Source organism: Podarcis liolepis, assembly GCF_965112155.1.
Source record: "Podarcis liolepis genome assembly, chromosome: 10".
Lineage (NCBI taxonomy): Eukaryota > Metazoa > Chordata > Lepidosauria > Squamata > Lacertidae > Podarcis > Podarcis liolepis.
The window spans coordinates 36457795-36479561 of NC_139562.1; the positions used below are offsets into that span (position 1 = coordinate 36457795).

Sequence of the window (21767 nt, forward strand, 5' to 3'; positions counted from 1 at the left end):
AATCAATCAATCAATCAATCAATCAATCAGTCTATAGTAAGATAATGCCTTAGGCACTGAAAATAAAACAATGGTGTGCTTAAAGCTTTTTCTTTAACTTTTGTGGCGGCAGGAAAGCAACACAAAAAGTTATTGTGATAGAGATATCACATTTATGAATGTGTGGCATGTTATCCCAAGCAAGACCCAGTCATGTTTATGTGGAATTTGGTCCTAGTGAGATTATTACTATTTATTATTTATTAAATTTTTATATAGCACTGTATCTGTAGATCTTAGGGCAGTTACCAACATAAAAGATGAAAGATACTCTCTCCCAAGTTAAGTGTGTGTAGAATTGCAGCCTTAAACTGCAGCTCTGAATGGTTGTAAATACAGGGTTCAGACTTAGGGCTACATCATACATTAAGCATTTGGTTCCACTGTATTTTTATTTTTAATAGGAAATCCAGGGTGTTCATCATGCTTTACATCTTTACCTCCGCAGGCTGGCAGGAGGGTGAAGCCAATGTAATGCTGGCCTTGAATTACATTTTACTTTTATTTTACTTAGAAAGCATAAACCCTACCCTTTCCGTGCAATTTAAATTAAACAATTACAAATAAAGAAGCCCCATGGAGGGAGTAAAACAGCATAACAATGGAAACATTTTAATCCATCAACATAGAACCCATCTGCTTCTAGACAATTTGTTACATGGAAATACAAAAATAAAATCTCTTCACGTTTCTTACTAAAGCTGAGAAGATAATGAAAGAAGTGGGCTCATACCTTTTAAAAATGCAGCATCTAGGCTAATTTTGGGATTTAGGGCCATATAATGCCAATTCTGTGTGAGCTCCTCTGATCTGCATTTGGTTCCTATGCAAGGGGCTGGTTCCTAACTTCGCAATTCAGTACTTTCCATGTTTACTTAGAAGTAAGTCCCACTGTCTTTGAGAGGTTTACTCCCTAATTAAAAGTGTTTATGACTCTTAGTGATCTGGGAAGAGGGTACTTGAGGAAGAGTGTATTTTTTCATGTCTACCTGCCTCCTTAGAGTGCTATTGCCTATCACAGTTAGTGGCTGCCATAGAGAGGACTTTCTCAGGAATGGCTCTCAGGTTGTTTGAGCCAGTGGCCTCAAGAAAGACCATTTACCAGATTTTAGGACTGTGACTCCTTTAAATGGGCTTGTTCAGTTTGATAGGCATTTTATGGTTTATAAATAAATTTAATGGTTTAAATACCTGATCGGTTTTCTTGGTTGTTGTATTCCATTCCCACTTATTATTTTCTTCAGATAGGTTTGTTATTTTTAGATTGTATCCTGTTTTCATTTTTGTTCTCCTTTTTGAATTGTTATATAGAAAAGGCAAGTTTCCTAGATAAATAAGTAAAATATTTATGTGTGCTTCAAACTACGTTGTATCTGTCTGTTGTAAGCAATTGTTATGAATAGGGAGGACTTTGATCCCCCTATGTTTACTTCAAATAATTGGGGTTTGCTTCTAGCTAAGGCCACGGTTCTTGGCTTACTTTCCAGGAAGCAATTCCCACTGGAACTTGTGTCTAAGTAAACATGCTCAGGATCTGGTTTATAAGGATTTGTAGGTGTTAATTCATTTCCTGAACACATAATGTAGAGAGTAATATGTAACTGGCTATTTGTCCAGTTCAAGACGGCTATGGTGGCAAAGTAGAAAACGGCATTGTAGATTTCCATGTTTCTAATTCTAATGCTATATTAAAATCTCTTGCTTTTGACTGAGTTGAGAAAAGTAATTTGCAAGCATATCTGTTTAGAGCACTTTGTCCCATGAGTACATTATTTCTAGCACTTGCTGGTTAAAAGTACATTTTCAATGCACTGGATTCCTATTTACTTCTTTGTTGTCTTCAGATTTGGGCTCCAATCTTGTGCCTAGTTCCTTGTGAACCATGAACTTATTTAATGAGCTTACCTTGTGAACTCTGAGCTTACCTCTGAGTAAATTGCATAGGACTAAGCATGATTATCAAATTATGTGTAGTAAACACCTTCTGAGATATATGCACATGTTAAAACTTGTTGCTACTTAAGTATACATTTATACCTTATAGTTAAGCTATAATTTATTGACATTGGATAACTTAATAATTCTAGTTCAGAAACTTTAGTTTCCCTTCTGGAGGACAACAACTCTGTAAATATTCCTAAGGCACTGCCTATATTTTTGGTTTGTCTTGTACGTACTAGAATCAATGTCAGCAGAACAGGTCCGTGGGTGTTTTTAAAAATTCAGAGCACAGTTGGGAACAAATCTGTTGTGGAAGACAGTTTCATTTAATATGGCCTAGTTTTAGACTTGAAAAAATTTCCTTAAGCTCATCTGATTCATCCTGAAAAAATTCTGCAATGTATTCCGAGACAAATACGTCTTTATTAAGTATTTGTGGTATGTGACTTCATGCAGTTTTTGTTTGTTAATTTTTTTTTAGATATAAACAGAATCTTTAGACTTTCTCTGCCGCTAAATTGCTTTCTTGTGATCCTTTGTTTGAATTTTCAAGAAACCTTTTCAGCTTCCTGCTGAAAAGAGAAATATGGGGTCACTAAAAAAGGATTTCCAAAGGGTTATGGGGCAAGCAATAATATAAAAATACAGAGGAAGTTACTCTCCCTCAGATTTAATTACAGAAAAAAGACTCATTAGAGTTCTTGTACTTTGGCAAGTAGATTAATTAATTACCTATTCTTTTATTATGTTCAACCTCCAAGGAACTCAGAGAGTCTCCCAAGGTTCTCACTTTTTTGGCCTACCATGCATAAGGTAGGTTTGGCGGGGAGAGATTGTGACTGGCCCAAGGTCAGCCGGGGAACTTCAAGACCGATTGGGGATTTGATTCTAGAGCAGTAAATATTCCAGTACCCTAACCACTACTTTATGGGATCTTGCAGTATTTAATTGAGAACAAAATCTGCTTTTCCCCTCTGCAGCAACTGTAGTACTGAAATGCAGAGAACAGAAAGCCTTCCTCTGGAGTAATAGCAGCTGGTGGGTCCAGTTGTTGATGTTTTCATATTTAGCAGGATTGTGTGCCAGTGCTTTCAATACTTGTGTCTTGGGCTAGTATTTTAATATGTCACAGGATTTTTTCAAAACTTTTTGAGTTATCCCCCTTCTTTTCCCCTGCTATCCTCACTTCCAGATTAAATCTGGATACTGGAAAATTCAGGACAGATAAAATCAACACAGCATGTAGTTGATGGGATTCACTCCCACAAGATATAGTGATGGACACTAACATGGATGGCTTTAAAAGAGAATTAGACAAATTCATGGAGGATAAGGCTGTCAGTGACTACTAGAAAAGAGGGCTATGTTCTACCTCCACTGTCAGAGGCAGTAAACCTCTGAACACTATGGCAATCAAATAGGGAAAACTGCTGCTGCTCCTGCACTCAGGTCCTGCTTAGGGGCTTTATACAAGCATCTTCGTGGCCCCTTTGAGGACAACGATGCTGGACTAAGATGGGCCTTTGGCTTGATCTAGCTGTATTCTTATGTAAACCTCAAAATGTGGGGAAATGAAGATATATTTTTTTTTGCTAGTAAGATGTAGTCTAATTTTCTGGAAGAAATTTGGTATGAAAATGAAGGAAGTGATGGCAGTGTTTCAGTAAGAAATCATTTGGTATCTTAAATATGAATTTTGGGGGGCATGACTGCCATACTGTGCATACTTACCTGGGAGTAAGCTCTATTGATCTCAATGATGCTGCCTTCTGAATGCATTGGCTCAACCAGTAAAATACATTAAACTATATCAAAGGTTTTTCATCAGCCAGCTGAAATGTAACCTTTGCCTTTTGTTTGGAAATACAAGCGATCTTAAAAAGAAAAAAAGTGGTATCATTTAAATAGGGAACCTGAAGTTGGAATCCCTACCAAAGAAAAAAAAAGTGTGCAACCTGATTATTTGCCCAACCTCCTTGTTTGTTTCTATTTCTTTATTGATTCTAGACCAGGGTGGATTTGATTTAAATCAAATCAATTTAAATCACTAGTCAGTAAGACTTGATTTAAATCTTTTTTTTTTACAGAAAGACTCATTCTTGCTGGTATAATCTTAATATTTACAACCAGATGAAGGTTTCATTTTTGGAATAATAAATTTTAAAAAATAGATTTTTTAAAAAAAATCATTGCTTTTTATCCACCTTGCCCTAGATCCTTCCAGATTAGAAAACAACTTTCAGTTCTGACATTTCTCAGTGACCGCAAGGATTGTAGACTGAAAGTGAATCAAGCTCCACCTTCCATTCTCCCAGTCTTGTTTTTAACCTGAGTTCTTGGCTCCAGTTTATTAACATAGATAAGATAACAAGCATTTTCTAACCTACAGAGAGACTGGTTTGATTCCCTCCCTCTCCACACCTTCTGAAGGGTGTGGCCAGTGCAGCAAGGGCCCTGGTGAGTGATTTGATGGAAGCCTGGCTGCAAATTTAACCACACTTGCTAGGGCAGGGGGTCTCAATTTTTTGGGGGGGGCCTGGGGTACATTTGGAAATCCAATAAACTGTAGACAGACATGGCAAAATACCCATCTGGCAGAGGAAGAAAAAACAGTAATGCTCAGAATCACACACATACGCCAATAAAAAGAAAACAAACCCGTAAGCCAAACACATATGTACCCGAAACAAATATACACAGACCCAAAACAAAATAGGTGATTTCCCAACCCCCTAAGCAAAAAAAAAACCCCTCAGTCTAAATATTTGTTAGGGTCAGGAGGCCTTGGTGAGTATCAAGAGGTGTGCCTGAGGGGGCCACATTGAACTCAGGCTTTCTTCTGAATAAATTTGGTTAGGATTGTACTGTCAAACTGGTAAACGCCTTCTAGCAGTGAGTTACAGACTGGATGAGAGTAAAAGCTTAAAACACGTTTCCTCTTGTGCCCGTGCTCGTTGCAAAAATGAAGATTCGGAGAACAGGGTTACATTCAATAAGCTATGGGAAGGTGTAATATGTTTTCTGACAAATGGAAGACAATGTTACATAATTAACAGTGTGTTGAATTTGGACTACAGGGGACCAGAGTTGAGATCCTTGAGAGGGAGAATACAAAGCAACACATAAATGCTGTGCTTTCCCCCCTAAAATAAAAATGTTTAGGGGTACTCTCATTTTCCTACTCATATTGAAATACTGCCCCTCAATGAGGCCAAACTTAGATTCACAAAATGTTTAGGGGCATGCATATCCCTGCGTACCCCCAGAAAAAAGCACTGCACAAATGCAAACTTTTTCCGACTCCTTACTGAAAAGAGAATATGCATGCTTGTACTTGAGACCCCTTTTTACTGCAGTATTGCTGAGGCTCTTCACATATTTTCTCACTTAAGCAGTAATATTTTTTTTGTAACCAAAGTGGCATAGCAGAATGTGACAAATAACATGACAACTTTACTGTTTTTCCTGAAAAAAAGTATGCCGATTAAATTGAACCCATGAATTTGCCTTATACTGAAGGCCAGACTAGATGCAATGTTTAAAAATACATCTTTGCATTAACATGCAAATTGTAAAAAATGCAAATAGAAGGGCTGATAATTGGGATCATCGTAGGCATAGCAGTTGCAGGGTGTGAGTCTTAACCCGTTCCTCCCCTGCTGTGGTCCTAACAAAAAATTATCCTGCAACATTGCCGTTTCCAATGTGCTTGCAGTATTTATTTCCCTGCTGTATTTTGAACTCTCTGGATACTCTTCAGTAAGCAATTCTCAATCTGTTTCCCCACCTTAAAAGAATGCTTTATTTGTAACTACAAATTTAACGCACAAGTTTGTTGTGAAACAGAAAGCAACTAACTAACTCTATGCCTATCTATCACACGGATGAAAGATGGGGTTCCCAGACTATGGCTGCATTTGTTTATATCTGGAATTATTTCCAGTCTTGAACTGGCCATTGAAATCTTATGTTTGCCTAAAAATGGGATATTATGGGGTGGGGAAATTTTATGTTCGTATTTGCTTTAGTACATATTGGCTTAAGGTTATTCTGTATATCTGATGGTTTGACGAAAACTTGTTTTTTTTGTGTTTTTAAAGAAATCAGCAATTCTGAGAATTCAGGCAGAAAATGAGTAATTCTGAGAATTCAGGAAGTGTGCTGCATGCCACTCCTTCCTCCATTTGAGCCAACACAGACTTTGAGACTCGGATCCCAACAGGTTTTACATAATGGCACCCATGCAAGTCTAGCTCTGTGTGCCAGTGTCAACTATTATGGTGGGGTGGGAGGAAGTATCCCTGCCTGCCTTCCCCATGCTGCTTTCTTTGGTCTTGGAAGAAAAACTAGCACTTGGATTTCAACATAGTATTTCTCTCCTTCCTGCTTTCAGTTCAGACTTAGCATAGGAAGACCTGTTTTCTAGCCCTGCCACTGGATGGGCTCTTCTCCAATTAGAATATCGGGAATGCCTGGCAAGAATAAACTTCAGGAATACTTGGCTGCGTTGATTTTTCAGTCACCTTTATTTCCTTGGGCTCTTTGTAGCTCAGTTCCCCCCCCTGCCCCCCCCATATACATTGTTCTTGGGTGTGAACATGCGCATGCAAAGGTACAATTAGTTTGTGAGACAGCATGTGGCTTAGCTTACGCTGAAGTTATATAGCCATGCTATAACATCAAAATAATTATATTGCAATTCCTTGATGTAACCACGCAGTGTTGCTGCAGGAATGTTGCTCTTGATTATAATGATGATAAAATATATTAACTAGATTTAGTTGATAACCTGAGCTGAACCTGAAGCCCAGCAGGTATCTTCTTAACTCAATTTTATACAATTCTGGTGTAGAGTTGCCAAGGGCTAAAGCATGGTGTCTATTGAGAACCATGGCTAATGACAATTTTCACTTTACAACAGAAGTACAGACTGGGGGTGACAGTATCTTAGTCTTTAAAGGTGATGGTCCAGTTGGAGGAGTTGCTTCTCTTCCTTAACAACCATTTTGGGGGTAATCCCAGACACCTGCTAGGCAAGAATTTGAATCCACACCTTTTTATTTTGCTCAGAGCTGGGACATGGTTGAAGAATATGAAGAAGTGGAAACCTACAAGGAATTGTTGGAGGCAGGTGAGAGAAATTACTAGTTTGGTTCCTTATGGAATTTATGCCATACTCTTCAAAAGGTGAAGCTTTCAATAAAGCAAAAGCATTGAAATTCTATATTCTGTTTTAATTTATTGAGTTTATTAGCCTTAATGCAGTCCATTACCCAGGAACAATTTATATGTGCATTAAATTTTGTTACCTGCCTAATAGTGTGCTTCTGTAGAACCAATTGAAAAGACAGTGGTATTTTCGCTTAATTTCTGCACCTGCTAATTATAATGTACAACAGATTAAGGTTTATTACACCTGCTCCACCCACTTAACAATAAACAAACAATCTAGCCTCTAGATGGGGAAACAGGAATATCAGGTTTAAGCTTGCTGATGGCTGCAAAGCATTTTAGATGCAATTAAGATAATAAAATTGTGAGGGAAACCTGTTGAGGCCTTTGTACTCCTGGCTGCAATCTGGTGAATGAAGAAGGACTGCTTGTTGCTATCTAATTCATTTAACCTAACTAAAATGAGAGAGTGAAACCAACATTTTGGTAAGGACAACTGAATTTGTAGAAAACTAAGGAACTACCATCGGTGATTGTGTCATTTTATCATATTTACTCAGAAGACCCACTGAGTCAGTGGAACTTATTCCCAAATAAGTATGCATTGAATTTCAGCCTTTTAGCCCTGTCCCACACAAAAAGCAAGCAAAGCCATGGGACCCTGGGACAATGAGAATGCAAAGCCTGTACTTTACCTCTGCGGTACCCGGAATTGGTTTGTGGTCTTGTGTTCTTCAGAAAAGAAATACAATTTTTATTCACGGATTCTTTCAACGCATATACAATTAGATTACATGGCACCCACCCCCAACATTTTCCCATGCTAGTGTAACACTGTGCAAACAACATTTAAGTATCCCTAAACTTTTGAAAGACCTATACCAGTGAGACTGCATTTCTGCATTTCTGTGTGTGTGATGGATTGCTGTTCATTACTGCACATTAAAACTTCAAATATAAAATCCAAACTTAGTCCATGCACAGAGGTTACATAAGTGCTATCTTTGTGGTTCAGTAGCAAACTACTATCTAAAATATAACTTTGTTTTAGGTATTCTATCGTTAGCTTATTTGTGGAAGCAACAGCGAATGAGCAAGCAGTGTCCCCAAATATATGAACAAGGCAGTGAAATGGTTCAAGCTGTTATACTGCAGATATATGCAGTGGCCTCTCTCTGTGGTTTTTGTATAATGAAAAGCAGCAGAGAGAGCCTGGAACCAGAGGGTGGTATTCAATTAAGTTCTACTCAACAGTATACCCACTGAAATTAATGAACCTGCCTTAATTAAGCCAATTAATGTTATTTATTTATTTGGTGCATTTATATCCCACCTTTTCCTCCATGGGGCTCAAAGTGGCTTACATAGTTATCATGCCCCTCATTTAATCCTCACAACAACCCTGTGAGGTAGCTTAGGCTGAGAGATGGTGACTGGCCCAAGGTCACATAGTGAGCTTCATGGCCAAGCAGGGAATTGAACTCTGGTCTCCCAGGTCCTAGTCTGACTCTCTAACCATTGCACCACCACTGAAAATATAAAGTTAGTTGAATACCACCAAGAGATTCAAGAGAGATGCTTAACTCTTTCTTCTCCAACCATCATCTTGCTCAGTCACTCCCCAAGCTCCTTTCCCACTGCTGGAGAATACAGGCACAGCTCATTTGAGGAGATTAGATAGATAGATAGATAGATAGATAGATAGATAGATAGATAGATAGATAGATATGGGCGAGGTAAGTTGCAGTTGATTGGGAAGAGGTTTGCACTCCTTTTGTCAGTTTGTTTTAAAAAATCTTCCACTCACCCCCTTTTTGTAGTGTCTAAATGATTGGGTGTTTTAAGCGCATTTAACTGCTGCCATTGCATTTCATTTGATCCTTACAGCTTTGGGGGGAAGTGAGCAATTATCGGTGTCAGAAAGGCTTCTTCCACGTATTGAAAAGTTAAGATTTGTTTGAAGGGAAGAATGAAAACACTACTGTAGTAAGCTAAGGGATTAAGAATACTGTACACATAAAGAAAGCCTCACATTAACTGGAAATATCAGCATAACTGAGTACATGTGCAAATCATAGGGGCGGTAGGCCTGCTTCTATCTGCAGTAGCCAGAGAGCAGGGGCTCTTGCAAACCCTAACAAAGTGTTTTGCTGTGTGTGCAGGGAACAATAGTCTGATGTTCCTGGGGCAGACCATAATGATCTGCCCGCCTCTGCTGTAGCCAATACACTCATGGAGATGTTTGGTACTGTTGACTGAAGCACCTCAACACTCATGCACTTTCCGTATCCAATTAGTGCAGAGCTTGGAGCCCTCTTCTGTTCATAACTGAAATAAGAACAGCCACAAAATCTGTCTTTCTGCCGTGGGCTGAAATATTTCCTGCTGTCAGTAAATAAACATATTGCTGGATTGAAATGTTCAAGTCTGGTTGTGTACCAGTTAGAAACACTTTCACCAACTCTCAGGGTTCACATTTTTCATAAGCAAACACTCTCAACTCACTGAATAATGCTTTTTCTAGATGGAAAAGGCACATAAATACCACAAATTTGTCCCAAGGTAGTTTAATATAAAAGTACATTGCTGGTGCTCTATAGCAAATAACAATGGCAAGACCATTATTTCCATTTGCATGGCTGTAAGGGACTACCTTGTAGTGGCTTATTAGCATAGCAGTGGCTTTCAGCTTCTTTTAGTTTCCTTTAGCTCCTTATGTTTCTAGCTGCCCATTTTGTATTTGCAGCCATACACAGCTTCTCAGGATTTATGAGTAATGTACACAAGTGGCAAATGATACCCCATCACTACAGAATCTGGTGTCACTTTGATGCGCTCTGGAAAAGAGAGGCCTAGCTCATTGACAGCACAATCCTATGTGTCTACTCAGGAGCAAATCTAATGTAATACAATTGGGCTTATTGTCAAGTTAACATGTATAGCATTACACGTATGTTCTTGGCCACTTCAAAGCTATTTTAAAGCAGCTTGTAAATGTCTTTGGATTCATCTTGCTTGTTAAATTGAACTTCTGTAAATAATAAGAGTATTAACATGTGCCCTATTTTTATCTTTACATCACCTCCTGCCACTCTTGACTTGCAAACAAAGAGAGGGGAGCTGTTCAGTTCTTCCCCTTCCTTTCAGAGAACCAAGACAAACACATAGTTGCACTTAGGTACCCTTGTGCCAAATTATTCAGAAAAGTGTAAAACGATCCAGTATTATAGTTCCTTTACAAACTGCTTAACTTTCCTGGTGTACCCACTCACGTTTCAAATTTTCCTCAAATTGTTGATAATGTCTTCAAGTCTTCATTTTACTTCTCTCTCTACCCCCGCTCCCCATTCTAGTACAGTGGTACTTCGGTTCTCGAACAGCTTGGTTCACGAACAACTTGGAACCCGAACACTGCAAAACTGGAAATAGGTGTTCCGGTTATCAAACTTTTTTTGGAAGCTGAACGTGCCCTGATATGGCCTTCACTGCCAGGGGGAAAAGGCGCCCGCCATGGGAGGCCTAGCAGGCTGCACCACAACCCCAAACCCCCATGAGGAACACTTACCTAACCAGCAGCGAAGTCCAGTAATGAACTCCAGGTAAGAAAACAAAGCACCGGTCCTTTACCGGCCCTCACCCCACTCCCAGCTGGTAGCAAGGTGTGTGGCACCTTGCCAGGTAAGCCTACCCACTCAATGGGAGGGGGTGAATGGAAAATTTTGGGATTCTGCCTTGTTCCTTTGTTTTTGGGAGTCTGTCTTTTGCCTTTGTCTCTGCCTTGCTCCTTCATTTTGGGGACTTTTGGGGGACTCTGCCTAGTGCCTTCGTTTTGGGGAATGTGGAACCCAGTTCAGCTACTGATTGTGTGACTGCAGAAATGGATAAAAGCCCCCCACCCAAACAATGACTATCATCAGTGCAGGTAAGAATTTTTTTAAATTTTTTTTTTATCATCTACAATATTGTCTTTTTCATTTTATAGTACAGTATATTGATTATTAAGGGACGCAGGTGGCGCTGTGGGTTAAACCACAGAGCCTAGGACTTGCCAATCAGAAGGTCAGCGATTCGAATTCCCACGACGGGGTGAGCTCCCGTTGCTCGGTCCCTGCTCCTGCCAACCTAGCAGTTCGAAAGTATGTCAAAGTGCAAGTAGATAAATAGGTACCGCTCCAGTGGGAAGGTAAACGGCGTTTCCGTGCGCTGCTCTGGTTCTCCAGAAGCGGCTTAGTTATGCTGGCCACATGACCCGGAAGCTGTACGCCAGCTCCCTCGGCCAGTAAAGCGAGATGAGCGCACAACCCCAGAGTTGGTCACGACTGGACCTAATGGTCAGGGTCCCTTTACCTTTTATATTGATTATTGCCTTCATTTTATGGATCAATGGTCTCATTAGAAAGTAAAATTCATGTTAAATTGCTGTTTTAGGGGTTGTTTTTAAAAGTCTGGAACGGATTAATCCATTTTGCATTACTTTCTGTGGGAAAGTGTGCCTTGGTTTTGGAACGCTTTGGTTTTGGAACGGAGTTCCGGAATGGATTAAGTTTGAGAACCAAGGTACCACTGTATGTAGTTAAATTATAGGTAAGTAAAGCTGTGGGTTAAACCACAGAGCCTAGGACTTGCCAAGTCAAGTCTTGTCTAGCAGTGCCCTCTGCTGGTTGAGACTGCAATGTGTAATGGTAACATCTATAATCAGGAGTGGTTACAGAATAGATTCATTTGTAAAACCAAAAAGAAAATGCCACTATCATGACATTGATCTGCTCCCATTTTAATATTCCTTTCCTTTCCAAACACTTAACTGAAATAACGTATTTTGTCTTTCGTAATTTTAGTGCTCTGGGTAACTTGATTCTTTTTTTCTGCCAAAATTGTACAAAACCATTTCCTCTGGTTTAATGTTGCTATTTTAGTAGCTGCTTTCTGTACGTTTTATCTTTTTATATATTTTACTTACTGTGATTGGTTAACCTTACTATTGATGGCATGGAACCATGTATCTTTCCTTTCCTTTTCAGATCTGAGTCACCAATTCCCTCATGCCACTTTAATTGAAGTGATGAGGTACAGTTTAGTCTTAGTCTACCTTTCACATACTTGCGGAACTCAAGTTTTGCATGCATTTATGCACTTGGTTTTCTGCTTCCAAGATTAATACTTTCCGAGGACACGACTTTCCTCTCCAAGCCACACAAAGTCGCTGCTTGGAGCAAATGTTGCTTCAATTCTTCCCATCTCCATAGGCACCTGGGCAGCAGATGGCAGGCTGGTTTTAATCAGTGAGAGCTGACTCTTTGACAGTGCAGATTAATGGTATAAATTCTCTTACGTTTCCCACCCCCCAAATACTTCTCCCCGCCGCCCCTTGCTTCAAAAGAGGTCAGGGACAATGGGAAGCGCAGCGCTTCTTCCCCGCTGTCCCCGGACCTCTTTTGAAGCAAGGGGCGGCGGGGAGAAGCGATCTTCTCCCCGCAGCCCCAGGTCCGGGGACAGCGGGAAGCGCTTCCCGCTGTCCCCGGACCTCTTTTGAAGCAAGGGGCAGCGGGGAGAAGCGATCTCCCTGCAACCCCTTGCTTCAAAAGAGGTCCGGGGACAGCGGGGAAGAAGCGATCTTCTCCCCGCAGCCCCAGGTCCGGGGACAGTGGGAAGCGCTTCCCGCTGTCCCCGGACCTCTTTTGAAGCAAGGGGCAGCGGGGAGAAGCGATCTTCTTCCCGCAGCCCCAGGTCCAGGGACAGTGGGAAGCGCTTCCCGCTGTCCCCGGACCTCTTTTGAAGCAAGGGGCGGTGGGGAGAAGTCTTTGTCCCCCCTGCCTGCCTTCCCAGGGGCTTTTACATCGCCCCGGACAGCGGAGAAGTCCTCCGCTGTCCCGGGCGATTTTAAAATGCCCCCCGCCAGCATTTTAAGATTGCCCCGGACAGCGGAGAAGTCCTCCGCTGTCCCGGGGTTTTTTAAAATGCTGGGGGTGGGAAGAAAAGCCCTTGCCCCCCCCCAGCCTTCAGAAGAGGTCGGGGGACAGACTGTCCCCGGACCTGGTCTGAAGGCGGTTTCCATAGGAACGCATTAATTGATTTTCAATGCATTCCTATGGGAAACCGTGCATCGCAAGACGAAAAACTCGCAAGAAGAAAAAACTTGTGGAACGAATTAATTTCGTCTTGTGAGGCACCACTGTAAATGGCGTTTCCGTGCGCTGCTCTGGTTTCACCAGAAGCGGCTTTGTCATGCTGGCCACATGACCCGGAAAAACTGTCTGCGGACAAACGTCAGCTCCCTCAGCCTGTAAAGCGAGATGTGCGGCGCAACCTCAGAGTCGTTTGCGACTGGACTTAACTGTCCAGTCAAGTACTGCTGAGATTAGATAACTAAGAATTGATACTTGAAATTGCTTTCTCCCCTCAATCCCTTTTTCATTTTGTATTCTATTACACAATGAGCAAGAACAATCTTCTGCTTTTCTCTCTATCCCACTTAGTAAATGATAGTTTTTTGACTAATAAAATATTTAAATCAGTAAGCAAAGAGCTGAAGTTCCACACTGGTTTTTTATAACTAGTTATTTTTGTAAGCCAAACTGGGAGCCCAAAGACTTAAGAGATAAAACTGCCTCAAGGGTTGTAATCTTATTGCTGTGTAAGTGAAGTTCTGCTCGCAAAACACGACCCATTTCCTCCCCAGCCCCCAAATCTGCTCCTTCAGAGCTGATTTCTGCGCATGTGGGGGGCTGGAAGAGAGTAAATTCTGTTGCGTGAGCAGAGCTACAGCATTGGATGTAGGCCAAATTCTTCAATCCACATTGTTTAGCTGGGAAAACTGCTAATCAATAACATTCAGTAAATTATTTCTGGAACACAGCTTTACTAGAGCTGGTTAATTCCAGTAGTAGGCATAGCATGAATGTTCCACACAGGCATTACTTGCCATCATGACTGGCGCTGGAGGCTTAATGTTTCTTCACGTAAGTCTTCGTGGTCATCAGGTTTCACTTATTTAGTATCAGTCTCCTAGAAGTCTGAGGCATCCAGTTCTGTTGGCTATGCATTTCCTTCTTGATCTCTGGGCTCCTCTGCTCATCACAAGTCTCATCAGAAAGTTGCCTTGGATTTCAACCCCCTGTTTAACACTCATTTCAGCTGCAGCATTGGCCTTGTTTTCCAAGGTCTGCCCTAGTAGGAACAGCGGGCTGTTAGTTCAGTCCTTGTGCTCTGAAATTAGGCCCAGCAAACCAGCACACAGGAACGGGCGAAGGCACAAAGCAAGTTTGAGTTAGAAAAGTACTTTAATGACAACCTAACATATATATATATACGCTTTCAAAGCAATCTCATCCACTTAAGTAGTCGCTTGCCCCGACAGCAACGACAAGGTGACAAACATGGTGTTCATCTGTCTTTAGGGGTATTGGTTTTCTTGCGTCTAGTGTGGTACCTTGAAGAAAAAAAGAGAAGAAACACATTAAAATGTATTTTGTCATACGTTCAGTCATTTGAATACTCAATTTTAAGAGACCAGTGATTGTCATGTTGACACTGTGTTTTGACATCACAGTTATTATACCTTGTATATATTTGTCTGCCCAATACAAAATAAAAATCAAGTCTTCTGTAGTGCAAAAACACCCTGTATTGTTTTGGTTCTTGGGCAAATCCAACTTCCAGCAGCACACAAAGGATGAAAGTTCCCTAGGAGTCCTATATCCAACCCTATACTCAGCACAGCATCAGATTGTGTCTCTCTTGCTAGCTGTGCTAGAAAAGAGCTTGATCAAGACTTCTGCTTCTAGGCTAAACTACATCCACGGTGGCTAAACTGCAGGACTATATGGCCAGAGACTGCTACACACAATTCTAGGGGATGTGTGTAGCACAGGAAAATAAGAAATCCATTTACTCCCTGGTCCATCCAGCTCAGTAACATCCACAATGATTGGCGGCAGCTCTCCAAGGTTTTGGATGAGTCTATTTGGGAAACGGTGTTTCCGTGCACTGCTCTGGTTCGCCAGAAGCGGCTTAGTCATGCTGGCCACATGACCCAGAAGCTGGACGCCGGCTCCCTCGGCCAATAAAGTGAGATGAGCGCTGCAACCCCAGAGTCGGCCACGGCTGGACCAAATGGTCAGGGGTCCCTTACCTTACCTTAGTCAAGGCCCCATTACCCTGAGACCCTGAATAGTTGTGGAAAAAACTATTGGGGCCTTTGTCAAACTAAGGTTCCAGCAGATGTCCTCAATATACTTAGAGGGGGGGATACTTTGGAATACCCCATATGGAACAGAAACACATTTGTGGATGTAATCAGGTCAAGGATATCTATTGATTTGCTCCTTATATACAATGTCCAGTGGAAATGTTTTCTCGTCTATTCTTAACCGGTTCCCAGGCTGATCCCCTCCAGGAAGTGACAGTTGAACTCTTAGCTGATAAATATCTACAAATTACTCATCTGGTAGCCAAATTTGCTCTGGCAGCTAAGAAGCTCTGCTCCAGCTATGTTAATGCTTGTAATCTTATATTTTATGTTGTAAACTTTTATGCTGTAGACTTTTATAGACATATTATCTTAGAGGAAAGCCTTGTTTTCATCCTCTACTGTTCACTGTGATACTTCGAATGGGTACGAACTTTTCTATATCTTTGAATAAGTATAAATAAAGGTATGTTAAAAAATACAAAATAAAGGAATTCCTGCATTTTTTTTTTTAAAAGGAAGTTTGTTTTCTTGTTGGTAGGGCTATGAATGACTGCCAAACATAAAACTGGATCAGTATTCATGCCTGCATGAATTACATTGTTTGTTTATACAAAAAATAAAATAAAAATCTTATTGGTAGGACCAGATGTGTTAAATTGTTATCAGTAATTCTCAACATAACAAACCATTCCAGAAATTCAAGCACCGTGTTTCCTAGCCCATTTAGGTACTGGGATATGCTCAAGTCTTCTCATATGTATCTGGATATATATTTCTCTCTTAAGGTACTTTATTATCAGTTTAGCCATTTAGGCAGGAGCTAAAATCAGAGCAGATGAAAATCCTGGTATCTTACCAAAAATAGCTTTGCCCCAACTATTCTGGAGGATTGAGAGAACCTCTGAAAACATGGAAGAATGAACTGGAGGCTGCTGGGGGAGGAGGGAATCAACAAAAGTTGCTTTCCTCCCCTCTGCTAGCAGGAAAACCCTTCTGTGGATGAAGGGGCCTTTCCATCTGCAGAAGGCAAAGTCTGGATCCAACCCAATCCAGGTTCTGCAGTACTCGTCACCCTCCCACACAATTAACAACCTCGGAAATACTTACTGTCCCACAGGGTACCAGCGGTGCTTTGTTGTGTAAAACATTTTACTAAGTTCCTCAATCATAGGACCTTGCTGGTTCTTGAAGTTCTTTCCATCCAATCTAGATTTCAGCATTTGATCATGTGTTTCTTCTCTATAATCCAGTGGATCTAGTTGTGGAATGGGCTGTCAAAAGAAAACTGCCCCAATTAACAAACTAAAAAAACACCCCCCCAAAGAAAAGCCATAAACATATATAATTATTGCCAGAACAGTTATGAAATGTGCAGGTGTTGCTAGTTTTAGGCTGAATGTAATTTGCCATTTTGCTGTATACATCGTTTAAAACCCCACCCCACCCCACCCAAAGATTACAGCATGCTGAATCCTGGCCATTATGCTGTAGAACGCAAGCGAATACTCTTCACTCCAAACAAATTTATCAGTCCTATTTTTCTCTAGCTCTTTTGCCTGCCACTGTTCTGAACCTTATATGGGAATAACCTCCCCCTCTTTTGATCCAAGCAACTTCTGCTGGAACTAAACTACTTGGAAGAGCTCATTCTCACTACTACTTGTGCATTTCTGGCTTCTAATTATCCATGAAATGTAGACTGCAGCCTCTTTTCTGTTGGCTCTGGGGAACAGCTACTGAAACAGTGCTCTGCTTAACGGAACAGAATTTAAAGATGAACATAATCTAGATATCTGGCTCACTTTGGAAATAACAGCAAGGTGAAGTGATGCATGCAGTCTTGAAAAGGGCTGAAGATTAGGGTGTTCCGCTGACCTTGTATATATTGCCACAGATCTGAACTTCTTGGTGATCAAGCTGAAAATTTAAGCTATGTTAAGTGTGCCAAGCTTAAGTTTTGAGCAGAAGCCTATTTTTAAATCACATTCATGGTAAAGGATAACCACCAAGAAGAAAACTGGAAGGGTACCCAAAGATGAGCTATGTTCTCCTGATAAAATCAGGAAGATAATTTTTTGCAGATTCACATACTCTTGTGTGCTCATATGGAATGTCCACTGAAGGGTGATAGCAAACAATAGTTTTTCCATCCGATGTCACAGCAAGTTCCACTTTGCTAAAAAAGGAAAGAGATGACATTGGACAAGGCTTTTTCCTTCTTGTTTTAACTAAAATGTTTGCATAATTAAATGAAATAATAATTTTAAAAATCCAGAATAGAGGCTAGACCTCAAGAAAAGATTTTTATACAATATTTAAATTGATCTAAATTTATTTATATGATTTAAAGTTGTTCTAATAGACCAAAAATGCTGTTTAGCTGTCCAGAAAGTCAGAGCACTTGTTTTCCTGTAGTATAGTCCTTTGAAGTATGTAACCTTTGGCATGCACTTTGGCATCAGTCTTTCCACAGTGAGTAAGCACTGTTTGGGTTTCCTCCTCAGTTCTTTGCAACCAGAATATGCACTGACGGTACGTGTTGTCCAAACAATCCTAATGAAATTTCTGACTTCAATATCAGTTTTTCTCTTACAGCAGCATTTTTATGGAGCTACTGACCACACTCATAAACATCCAAATTAGTGATCTTATTAGACAAAGAGCGTAGAGACCTTCATTTATATTCAAAAAATCTGTGGGTAGAACAATACTAAATACCCAAACTAGGGCTGTTGAAGCCAAGTTCCTTGACAGCAAGCCCAACTAAGCTGATGTCCTAATGAGATGTTCAGCCTGATGCAAGAGAAAAGTGATTGCTATGAAAGAAGTGCATAGGAACAGTGCACAGGAAGCTGCCTTATGCCAATATACCTTATACCTCAGTCTTCTAGAATCTGGCCAGCAGCATCTCTCCAGAGTCTAATACATTTTCAGCAAGTCTTCATAGCTCTACAAAAGCCCAACTCCACTAAAATAATATGAAAACAGATATTCTAAAATTCATAAATTATTCCAGCAGTAAGAGTGGACTGGCAATTTTGCTACTTCTAATATAGCAACTGACATCCTGGTGTCTTTTCACACACTTGTGAAATGAACTTTTGAGTTAAATCTGAATGGCTTAATACATACCAGTTATAGTCATCAGGAAGAGCTGAATATGTAGATTTGGGACAAGCACAAAATACAGATGCATCTGAAAATATAAGAGCCAAGTAAAACACCGGAGACAGAAAACAGCACAATGCGGGTTTCCTTTGAACACTGCTGAGCATAAAGTGGCCATTGTAACAACTCACAGTACTAAACTAGGGATTGGAACATAAATCAATGTGAAGACATGTTAAGTTAGGCACCCCCAAACTCAGCCCTCCAGATGTTTTGGGACTACAATTCCCATCATCCTTGACCACTGGTTCTCTTAGCTAGGGAAGATGGGAGTTGTAGTCCCAAAAATCTGGAGGGCCAAGTCTGGGGATGCCTGTGTTAAGTTATCTCACTTTTCAAAGCCTCTCCCCAAGCGATGTCCCTCACTGGCACTGCACAATATTTACAGCTGTCAGACTGCTTTGAAAAAAAGCAGTATGACACCACATAACCCTATAGATCGAGGCATATGGTGTAACAGAAGAGCTACACAGCAGCAGCAGCCACCTTCTGTGTGTGCAAAGCAAGATCCCACTCCATTAGAGTTAAAAGAGAATCCATGCACACTTACTTGGAGACAGAACTTGCTTGGTGAAAGCTGCCAAATGCGCCCATGCAGTCCTCGACAACACAGCCCTTCGTGATGCTATGGCCATACTAGCAGACAAAACAGCTGTCATCTGCGCAGTTCAGTCCGTCACTGTTTGGGAATCAGTTTTTTGTCAGGAGATTAGTCAAAATGTATTAGATCCACAATTTGCAAGTCACCTTGTACACATTTCAATAGCTCTTCCAGGCTTTCACTGTTCAATTTTTCACTATGCAAAGTCTTCTCCATCTCCGCCTTGCTATTTCCCTATGACAGGTGTAGGGAACCTCAGGCCCAGGAGAACAATGTGGCTTGGCAGGACTCTCTTCCTGGCCCCCAGAACTCTCCCCCAGCGATGAATATTGCTCCCCCCCCCCGTGCTTTTGGTTGGCTAAAACGCATCCTTGACTGCTTGTGTGTATGGAGAGGTGTGTTCAGACCCCTCTCTGAAATTCTGGAATGCCACTGCCACTCTAGTCCACACTGAGTTAGATGGATCAATGAGTCTAACTCAGTATAAGGCAGTTTCCTCTGTGTCTGTGGTGTATGAAGAAAACTCTGAGATATGGCTGGAATGTTAATTGTTACAAAGGTAAGAGTCACCTTAATTTCTCTGCTCCACCCATTTTGTGTCCTAGAGTCCACCAACCACTTTCATGAGACAACCAATGGGTTGCCTGAAAAAAAGCTTCCCACCCCTTCCCTAAAATTTCATTATACCAATTGTACAGACTCTGGAGGCAGTGGTGTAGTAGTCAACCAAGTGCAACTCAGAGCAGACCCACTGGAATTAATGAACATAAATCATGAATTCCACTCAGGAGGTTTACCTCAGCTTTGAGCCCCACAAGACAATGCGAGTGCTCCATGGTTCAGTCACAGCATTACCAAACAATGTTATCATGAACTGCCCGAGCCATGTGAGAACAGTTCTTTCCTCATAAAATTTATTTTTAAATACTTTTTATCCTGCTTTTCTGCAAGTCTGTACATATCTTCAGAAGTTAATCTCACTGATTTCAACAAAACTGATATCTAGGTAAGTGGGTACAGGATTGCAGCCTTAAAACAATTAAAAATGCAACATAAAAACAGCAAACAGCAGTACAATAATCAAAGGGTTCCAGATACCTCCTTCCACAAATAAACCCGATCTAGCTTGGAACCAAAAGGAGACCAGAACAAGATGATGCACACACACACACACCAAAAAACAAACAAACACCTAGCTTGCAGGGCTGTTTAGAGCTGGCCTGCCACCACACTCTTGAACAACTTGGCCCCAATTAGCAGCTGGTTGACAGAATGCTGCTCACTCAGGTTCAGCAAGATATTTTTCAGAAGTGATTTTTCTCCTTCCCAGACCCTTCTTCAGCAGCAAGATGGTATCACCTATGATGGACAGGTTTGGCTCAGGTGGCAGATTCCACTCCCATCTGCTGCTTGCAGGACTGTCTGTGGCTGCTGCCCGCCACCACTGCGACCCCCTACTATCAAGAGCCTCCCACCAGATATGGAGCAGCAGCACCACTTTTGCAGCTACAGCCAAATATTGTTTAAACAGCATTTGCAGCTGTAAGGAAGGAGCTAGCAATGCGGCAGCAGGTTTCTATGTAGTGTGGGCCCAAGCCTCCCTCTGAAGAAGGGGTCCTTTATTCAGAGAGAGGCAGGAAGTGGCCCTGGAGAGGGCCTCTACTACCACGGGGTCCCAAGAGCAACCAACGCTGTTTCGTGTTTATTGACCTTCAACAAAGACTTTAAACAAAGAGCCACTAAACTTTTGTTGCAGCGAGTAACCTTCATGGATTCGTGTGCAAGGCTGTCAACACCACATATAGGGAATGCGGGCAACGTTCTTTACACTGAATTCCACTGGTTACACCCCTAGCGGCGAGCAAGAACAGTATGTATCCTATGTCTGCCTTGATTCGCCTCAGGCTCGCTTCTGTACACGCGTGTGTGCACTTTCAGATGCAGATCCAAGGTCTCTCCAGAGCGGCAACTAACCATCCAAGCCAGCCAATAAGTATTTGCCGCACTGGAGAAACGAACCCGGATGATTCGGCCGGTTGTCAGAACGCTAATGTCCAACGCTAGAATTCCTCGGATCTATTTTAAGGCAGGCTGCGGCGGCATCCTTGACAACAGCTCAGCCACGGGCGCTTTGCTCTCGCTGTGAAATCGCTGCTAGGAGGAGGCAGAAGTGAACACGCGCGCCTAATGACCCGACCGGGGCATTCTGCACGTGGGGAAGCGCTTTTGCTTTCCTTCGCCTCCTCATCGCGCCCCAACGGCAGGAAAGGATTAGGAAAGGGGCTTTTGGCTTTCGGCGCGAAGGCGCTGATTTCCCCGGCAGGAGCAAGGAGAGGATTCCCAAGCGCCAAACCGACAGGTAAAGCTCTCCTTGCTCCCCGGCCGCCTCCCCCACTTTCCAGGGCGAGGCGGCCAGGAGGCGAAGTCGGAAAAGCTGAAGGTAGGAAGGAAGCCGCTTACCCGGACGAGCCAACCCAGCAGCGACGGAGCCCGCCGCTCTCGCAGGAACCGTCCGCTTCTTCCTTTACGGCAAAAAGGAACTCGCGAGGCAACGTCCGGGAGCTGCTCGCCTAAGCCCCAAAGCACGTTGGGAAATGTAGTCCTGGCAAGGGCCCTCCGAAGGATGCCCAATTAGAAAGCAGCTGAGGTTTTTAA

At 41.8% G+C, this 21767-nt stretch overlaps 1 protein-coding gene and 1 long non-coding RNA gene across 2 annotated transcripts; one reads left to right on the forward strand and one right to left on the reverse strand.

Moving 5' to 3' along the window:
• Positions 1-14413: 14413 nt before the first annotated feature.
• On the reverse strand, positions 14414-19190 carry MRPL42 (mitochondrial ribosomal protein L42). The gene is made up of 5 exons (XM_083463050.1): positions 19062-19190; positions 18476-18539; positions 17435-17519; positions 16451-16614; positions 14414-14581 (listed from the first exon to the last, which is right to left on the reverse strand). Exons 1-5 carry the CDS (start codon positions 19168-19170, stop codon positions 14536-14538), a joined length of 468 nt encoding a protein of 155 aa, XP_083319176.1. The 5' UTR covers positions 19171-19190; the 3' UTR covers positions 14414-14535.
• LOC310687659 lies at positions 19089-21767 on the forward strand. Its single transcript, XR_014516519.1, has 2 exons — positions 19089-19177; positions 21561-21767. It is a non-coding gene; the product is annotated as an uncharacterized lncRNA (long non-coding RNA).